Source organism: Carassius carassius, chromosome 36, assembly GCF_963082965.1.
Source record: "Carassius carassius chromosome 36, fCarCar2.1, whole genome shotgun sequence".
NCBI classification, from domain to species: domain Eukaryota; kingdom Metazoa; phylum Chordata; class Actinopteri; order Cypriniformes; family Cyprinidae; genus Carassius; species Carassius carassius.
Genome location: NC_081790.1, coordinates 19624853 through 19633744, shown reverse-complemented (window position 1 = coordinate 19633744; position 8892 = coordinate 19624853). Strand labels below are relative to the sequence as shown.

The window sequence follows — 8892 nt, the reverse complement described above, 5'->3', positions numbered from 1 at the left end:
AAAATAATGCCACTACATCTATACCTCTTGTTCATATAGCTGATAACGATGTTCACATTTTATTTGTCGTACTCATTTCTTTCAAAATTTCTGCTAGACATTAAAGAGTACACTGTTAAAAATGTATTGTAATTTTACAGGAAATTCCTGGCAACTAATTGCCGTGAATTTACAGCAAGTAATATACAGGTAATATACTGTTTTTTAATACAATATAGTAATGTATTTATACAGCAGTGCTACTGTGATTATAGTAGCATTATTACAGTAAAATGCAGGAATTTCCTGTAATTTTACAGGAGACAATTACAATTGAATATTGTAATTCAAAATATATTGTATATATATATTATTTCTAAATATAATAAAATACTGCAATTTTCCATCTTCCAAAATTAAAACCAAAACAATGGCAACATTTAAAAAAAAAATTTATTAACACTATGCAACATCACATATTACAAAATTATTTTATCTTTTTTTTTCTCCATACAAACAAAATTACAGTTTCACTGAAGAATCTAGCTCACTTCCAGACGTCCAGACAGTCTATCAACAGGGGGAACATGATAATAAATAACAAAAGGTCCCAACCAGTCTAGGAAGCTGTGGGGTGTGGGTGGGCATAAATACTAGCCCATCAACTCAAAATCCAGGAGTCTTCTTAATAGGGTGCAGACAAGTGCGTTGAGCCCATGTCTCTTCTCTGCTTTGCTGACATCTTGGAGTTGATTCCACAAAAAGCTCTGAAAACAGAGAGAGTGAAAACAAGTTTTCATATCAGTTAATTATGAATACTGTGTAAAAAAACATAAAAAGTAAACTGTTCCTACTTGCTTGTAGAAAAAAAATGACGTTGATGTATTTTTAACATCAACACATTTAACAACATAACATTTAGAATTACATTGGCTTTTACATTGTTTTTCTTAAATATATAATGTCACTGTATACACTGTAAATTGAATGTCGCTTTGGAAAAAGTGTCTGCAAAATGGGTCATATGACGTTTCTAAAAAGAACATTATTTTGTGTATTTGGTGTAATGAAATGTTTAAGCGGTTTAAGGTTAAAAAAAAAAAACACATTATTGTTTCTCCTCTACAGGTACTCCTCTCCTCTCCTTCTGAAACTTGTTGATTTTTACAAAGCTCATCGTTCTGAAAAGCTCTGATTGACCAGCTATCCAATCTATCTATCGTGTGACTGAAATGTTATGCCCCTTAACATACTGTGCCCTGTCCGGCCGAAGCGACGAGACATAAACATTTAATTATAATTAAATGTTTATTTTATTATAATGTCAAAACCCATTATAAACAGGATTTCAAGTCATGTTCTCTTTTGGAAGGCCAAACAAAGTAGTTTCCCTTTTTAAAGAAACAGCGTTAAAGAGTGACGCTTCAATTCAAATGAACGAACAAACACATGAGAGCAATTTCAAAAGCATATGGGGCTGTCTGTTCTGCTCTCTTTAGCTCTCATGAACTTCACACAACGATCGGCCTGCACAGTGCACACTGTCAAAACCTGGATGTTTTAAAACCTTTTATGTGGACTGTCTCGCTAATAAATGCAACATTAATGCACATTTGTTGCAACTCTATCAGCTGTTTTAAGTTGCCCCTTAAGTTTTGATCCCACAGCGTTTCATGACTACTCTCCTGTCCATTTCTAATTTACATAACAGAGCTGATGGAAATGCTCTCCAGTTATAGGGTTTCTTTGCCAAATTTCTATGAATGCGCTTAAAAGATGCAAAGGAATTGGATGGAAACCTGTCTTTTGACATCAATGCATAAAGTATTTCATAGAGCCTAACAATACTGAACAAAAAGAAAGTGATTCATCGGATGTTCCATATGAGAATGATCTATTTTCTTTATAAGTGTGCAAACAGTTTAAACATACCTTTAGTGCTTGAGGCCTCTTTAGGATACTGTTAGTTAAACACGTAGACAGCGAAGGTCGCTACCACTCCATTCAGAAGGCTGTTGTGGGGCCCCATCACAGTTGTCCCTTCCAAAGACATCATCCATTTGTCTGCACCTAGTGCCTCTCCTGAAATGCATACACAATATGATAACTAAAAGAGCACTAGAAAGCTGCACTATGTACATACACGCATGAGTGGCAGTATTGGCAGGATGGGCAAAAGTACCAATTTTATCAGGTGGGAGACAAAGTTATGGTATGGTTTTTCCTAATTTAGACTATAGGCATTTTATGGATGCAATAGGCTTATGTTGAATTACAGTCTTTCCTTTCTTCTTTGACATATATCCATGTAACAATTATTAACAGGGCTTAAAGCAAGCAAATGTATGTTCCATCTAGCAGCCGGTGTGCAGCTGATCCTGCGGTGTGTCTACAGCTGTTCCCGCGCAGTCTTTTCCTTCTGCATTGACCGTTCATGACCGTGGTACAGTTATGACACGTTTCCACCAACACCCCCCCCCCCCCCACCCTCATTTCAATAAGACGAAATATGATATCAAACACCACTGCCTCCTTTCGTTTTCAATTTCATTCGTTAAACATATTAATAGCCTCACAAATGAAGTTCAGGGAAATGTGTAGGCCTACATTATATAAAACGAAATATTATAATCAAGCAGTAGCCTATTGTCTTTTTTTTTCATTTTAACATATTAATAGATTAACTGAATAAAGACCAAATATTACCTGTTAGGTTTACCCAAAACAAATTATATTTTATGCTTAACCACTAAAGAGACATCAGAGCCAGCGGCAACTGTCAGAAGGTATTGCCGAGTTGAGAGTGCTCCCGACGGATTCATGACCACTGAGCTCCCGCTGATCGCGTGGAGTTGACCGTCTCCGACATCGGCGAAACACATTTTTAAATAGACGCAGTCTTTATAAATAAACCGCATATTTGAGTTTTAAACAACTATATTCTGGCCTGAAAACACTATACCTTTCATGACACGATGACAGTAATATTTAAAAAATTATCAAAAGAAATGGTGGTTGAAATTACAATGTTGTATTGCCACTCCCGAAAGTTCAGTACCTTTGAACAAGTACCTAGCGAGCAGGGACTTTCTAAGGGGCATTTATTTTACCCAGAACTTTATTTAGATCATGGTAACTGTGGTGGAAGCACACCGAGTAACTTACCAGCCCAAAGTCCATAGTTTCTGGGTAAAGTTCCTGCAGTGGAAATTTGGATAGAGTATGAAGACGCGATTTTAACTAACTTCACCGTATTCCACTGAAATAAACCAAACGAAACAATCAGCACTCACTCAGATCACCATTATTAATATATATAAAGACTTATAAAACAGATTTTATGTTACATACCTGAGACATGTTCCTTCTTCCAGAATTCTTCTGGTACCGTCCGTTGGCCGCGTAATTTCAAAATTCAAACAGCAGCGATCCCACAATGCTATGCGGTGGCTGTAAAAAAAATGCTTCTACGGTGTAGTTACAATAATATTACAGGACTGTCCGTTAATTTCCCATCATGCATTTGCATGTACAACAAAAAACATGAATACAGTGCGTTGTTGTAAAAGTTATTGTACAATAAAATAAAATAAAATAAAACAGGCCTGCGAGTGTTCAATGGAAAACATGTACAAAATGAGATAATTAAATGAATGTCAAGAGAGTGTTTAAACTGAGATTGTGATGTACTTTATAGAGCTTTTTCTGGTCTGTCTATTATCCTGTCTACCTTTGTCACAAAGACACACAATAGCCCCGAGCTTAACTTAAAAATGAGTCTTGCCATTTTCTGTTATGACTGTTACACTTAATACAAACCTCATTTATTACTCTTAAAGTTAGATATTAAAAGTCAAGGATGCCACAGACACTTCCTTTTTCTGTGTCTCTAAACATCACACCAGTAAATAAATCACAGATTATATGTAATGCATCCTTACCTTAAGCACTGAAAAATAGGTTTAGCATCAGTCCACATTTCAGCTTCACATTTCAGCCAGAAAATGCAAGTGAAATTTAATTACTGAGATAATACAGAATGTGAAACTAGCTCATAGTCACATTAGAGTTTTTGAATTCTAGTTTATGTTGCTGTTAGTGTTTGTTACTGTTCCACATTTAACACCGCATTACACTATTGTGAAGACACGTAGTATATAAATCACAAAAGTTCTTCACTGTAGTAGGTATGAAGGTAACTCTGAAACCAGACCAAACAAAAATTAGGTTAACACGTTCTATGAAGCCCGTATTTATAATATATTAGAAGGGTATTCTTAAGGCATTATAATGAATGCATAATGCATTATAAGAATACGTATAATATGTTATATCAACTAATAAAAAATCCTAACAACAATTATTATACATCATAATACTTTTGTATTTGTGGTTATAAGTTTAAGAGTATGATCATTTATAACACACAATGAACACCATATTAAATATACCTAATTTACAGTATAATGGACTGTATCATACCTTGACATTGTTTATTTAAGATCTGCAAAGTATTACTACAGTTTGTGAGTGGTTAGATGTTGAGTGTTATTTGAGTGTTTCCTGTGGAGCTAATGTTGATTAATTGATGTGAGCTTACTACTCCAACTGAAAAAAAATTAGTGTTTTATATGGTTACATTTTATTTTGATGGTCCCCTTAATCAGTCGACTTTAGACAACTTTGCAACTACATACCAATTAACTCTTATTAGAGTATTAGTATGCTCAAGATTGGTAGAATCTAGTATGGTAGAATAAGTTGACATACTTGCAAAGACACTTATGTCATTTTATCTGTTGGTTGACCATCAAAATAAAGTGTTAGCATACTATATTTACAGTAGCAGACATACTAATACTCTAATGACCGCTAGTTGATATGTATACTTATCAACAGCTGTCTAAAGGGTACCATCAAAATAATCAAACTGATATTAAAATAAAAATAGTTCAAAGCAAACGTGTCATATTACACATTAATCTGATCTGATCTTATGGCTGTTTAAGATAAATTTATTTATATTATTATTATTATTACTACTACTACTTATAAGTGGTCTTTGACGTGTTCATTGTATTATAAATCATCATACTCTTATAATAATAATAATAATAATTCCTTACATTTATATAGCGCTTTTCAAGGCACTCAAAGCGCTTTACATAGTCAGGCGGTATCTCCTCATCCACCACCAGTGTGCAGCATCCACCTAGATGATGCGATGGCAGCCATATTGCGCCAGAACGCCCACCACACACCAGCTTACTGGTGGAGAGGAGAGAGAGTGATGAAGCCAATTAGCCGATAAGGGGATTGTTAGGAGGCCATGATGGACAGAGGCCAATGGGCAAATTTAGCCAGGATGCCGAGGTCACACCTCTACTCTTTTCGAAAAACATACTGGGATTTTTAATGACCACATAGAGGCAGGACCTCGGTTTAACGTCTCACGGTGCTTGTTGACAGCAGCAACCTAGTTTTCCCAGGTCTCCCATCCAGGTACTGACCAGGCTCAGCCCTGCTTAGCTTCAGTGGGCAACTGGTCTTGGGCTCCAGGGTTATATGGCTGCCAGCTCTTAAATGCTATAACCACAAATACGTAAATATTGTAATATAATAAACCTGTTCTTATGAAAAGATGACTATTATGAACTGTCTATTCATGATGAGATGAAACAACATATTATAAGGTTTCTTATAATGCATTATATAATGCGAAAGTGTTACCAAATTTAGCTTCAGCCTTAGTTGTAGCAGTCTGGAAATCATTGTGTTTTATCGTTCCATGATCTGTACGTGTTGTTCTGAACCACTGTTAAATTTTTGAACACACAATTTGTATTGTATTGTCAATAGGTTTGTGTGTGAGTGTGTGTGTTTTTTTTTTTTTTTGTTTTGTTTTTTTGCAAACAGTACTGCTGTAATATTTAACAAAAGAATTTAATAAAATTTTGGGGTAATGTGTGTGAAAATATTTTATCTTGAAATATCCATAATAATAATATAATTAACATTTTTTTTTTTCATGAGCTTTGACCCACTTTTTCAACAACCACAAAATATTAAAAAGTGATACAACATTTTATTTTTATTTGAAAAATATATCGTTGAATATACATTCATACATTAGTAGTGAAGTAGTGAAGAAAATGAAACCATAATCAAAACATTATGGTTCCATGACATGTGAAATTATTCAAACTTACGTCAACTACATATTTTCTGGCTAGACCACCTGTAATGTCATTACTACTGTTTGTTTGTAATGCCAATCTGACCATTTTCTTCACTACTCCAATATACATGTATACATGTAGAATACCAACCCATCTTCTTGAGCCGAAAACTCAGACTTTGCTCAGACTGGCTTTGTGCTACAGGCAACTGGAGTTAATTTATTAATGTATTAGTTCCCTTTGTCTGATCTGTCTACTTAAGTTCTGAGTTTTCTGGCCTTGGTCGTCTGTCTTCATCAATGTATTGTGTAAATGGTTATCCATAATTATCTCCTCAGTTTTGTCATTAAAGATCTTTTTAACCATTTTTCTTGTCTTTGTGAGCTTCTATCAGCACATTACGTGACAAAAGTTGTCTTTTGTGCTAATGAGTGAAAATTAACTTGCTTTTCTTGTCATTTATTTTCTTTCTTCGTTAGGTACTGCATATAGTTTCATATTTTTAGTAAACAATTCCCGTACAAACACCTGATAAATACTGCAAGTAACTTGAGTACAGAATAAAGTTGCATTACAATACTACAGCTAAATAAAGTTTCACATTCCCAAAATCCCTTAAAATCACATTGACTATGATCTGTAGACACAAAATCTGTTAAATAATTAGATTTTTCTACACTAGAATTTAACAATCTTTTGTCTTATCTCTTTGGTTTGTAAACCATATACTAAGGGATTTAATCCTGGTGGTACAATGTGAAACATTATACTGGCTAGTTTCCTGCTGTCAGAGTATTCAGGGAAACGATGCAGAAAAATAAAAACGGCTCCAGAAATAAACATAATTAAATATACAGCTAAATGAGTGCTGCAGGTTTTTATGGCTTTGCTGTTCAGTGCTTTGTTTTTGCTGGTTATACATACAGTAGCAATCTTTACATATGTAATTAATATTGTTACTGCTGAAAGACTGAGTACAACCACAGTATAAATAATTCCAAAGATATTGTTAATAACCACATTTTCACATGACAGTTTAAACAGTGATGCATTGTCACAGAAAGGATTTTCAATTTTATATCTACAGTGAGACAAACGCACAGTTAGGCCTATCATAATTGTCACCAGAAGAAAAGCCAGGCCCCAAGCAAATATTGAGAGTATAATAACCATTTTATTGGTCATTATGGCGGTGTATCGCAGTGGATTGCATATAGCCACGTATCTGTCAAAGGCCATAATCATCAGCACATAGTGACATGCTGCTGTAAATATATGCACAAAATAAGCTTGAATAACACACTCCACATATGATATATAGTGCTCTGACGCTTGTTTTAAAATGTCCTGTAGTAAGCGTGGCATAATGACAGTGGTTCCTATTATATCATTCACTGGCAAGTTACAGAACAGAAAATGCATAGGGTCATGCAGATTCTTCTCTGTTGAGATCAGAACTATAAGACCAATGTTTGAAACCAATGAAAAGACATAAACCAAAAGAAGTACTGTGAAAACAGGCTGGGATGACTGAGGTGTAACTTTCAGTCCCTCCACGAGTAGAAGGCTGTGTCTTAATGTCAGGTTGTCCATTTGTGGCACACAAAATCTGCAACCAGAATAACAAACATAATATTAATTCCATATCATCTTAAACAAATCATTCACTTTTAGTTAAATGCACATGACAAAAGAATAGCACTTCAAAGTTTATACTTAAATTTGCTACTTTTCTGTGCAAGATCATGTGGTAACTGCATATTCTGTAGGTATACAGTATACTGTATGTTTTTAACTGTTGTTGTAGTTTTTTTATTTACAGTATGTTGATAAAAATACAAACATTGTGTTTAACAATTACATTAAACAATAGTTCTTACTGATTAAAAAAAGTTCAGCTCTTATTTAGTTTTACTTTATAAATGTAATTGCAGCATCTTGCCTCTGCCTAATATTCTCCCTAAATGATTACTGTAGGTTAGACAGTATGACTTGTTTTGCAAAATAGTCTCAAAACAGTTTAATGGCCCCCAAGCTTTTGTGTGTGGTTTATATGGGTTTCTATCTGACATTGTCATCACTCCACTGGGGAAAAACAATTCACAGCATTTGTTGCTAAGAGCAGCAAGGCTGTTGATTAAGTGTGTATGTACAGTAGCAACAAGTGAATTTATTGGTTACTAATTCTGCAATATGATTTAAGACCCCAATGATCTTTTTTCTGAAACTGATAATTTTTTTTTAGAACAAGGTATTTACTTTTCATATGCACAGATAAAAGGTTTCATATTGAGCAGTCAGTATTAATTGTCCTTAATAAATTTAACAGAATCATTATAAATGTGTCACCTACAGTTTTTGTTCCATTTATCTGAATTAAAAGAACAAACTTTAAAGCTTTGAAGCATTGATGGAAAATTAAGTACATTGTACATTTTTAAATTTTCACATTTTGTATTCAACATTATAATTTGTTATACTATGGGGGCTGTTGAATGCTTGATTGTTGAATATTCTAAGGTGTGCACTTATTTTCAGGGAAATGCCCATCTAATATAAATTGCATTTTAGCTTGACTGCATTATGGTTAAATATCACTTTGCCAAATTATTTCAGTTATTTCAAATGACCTTACTGCCTACAATGGCAAAAGAGCCAAAACCCACAACAACACTGACCAAGCAAATAAATAGATGAAAAAATAGGATAAAAATTACAAACTATTCACATGAAA

At 34.1% G+C, this 8892-nt stretch overlaps 1 protein-coding gene and 1 long non-coding RNA gene across 2 annotated transcripts; both read right to left on the bottom strand.

The window, feature by feature from the left end:
• Positions 1-431: 431 nt before the first annotated feature.
• Positions 432-3514, bottom strand: LOC132116766 (uncharacterized). Its single transcript, XR_009425686.1, has 3 exons — positions 3338-3514; positions 1912-2061; positions 432-746 (listed from the first exon to the last, which is right to left on the bottom strand). It is a non-coding gene; the product is annotated as an uncharacterized LOC132116766 (long non-coding RNA).
• A 3322-nt stretch (positions 3515-6836) lies between these two features.
• LOC132116765 (olfactory receptor 8G17-like) lies at positions 6837-7754 on the bottom strand. The gene has a single exon (XM_059525634.1). It carries the CDS (start codon positions 7749-7751, stop codon positions 6837-6839), a length of 915 nt encoding a protein of 304 aa, XP_059381617.1. The 5' UTR covers positions 7752-7754.
• Between the last annotated feature and the right edge of the window lie 1138 nt (positions 7755-8892).

What these genes read in the sequence shown, in the direction of transcription:
- LOC132116765 (XM_059525634.1), bottom strand. Translation starts at nt 7,751, where the DNA reads ATGGACAACCTGACATTAAGACACAGCCTTCTACTCGTGGAGGGACTG.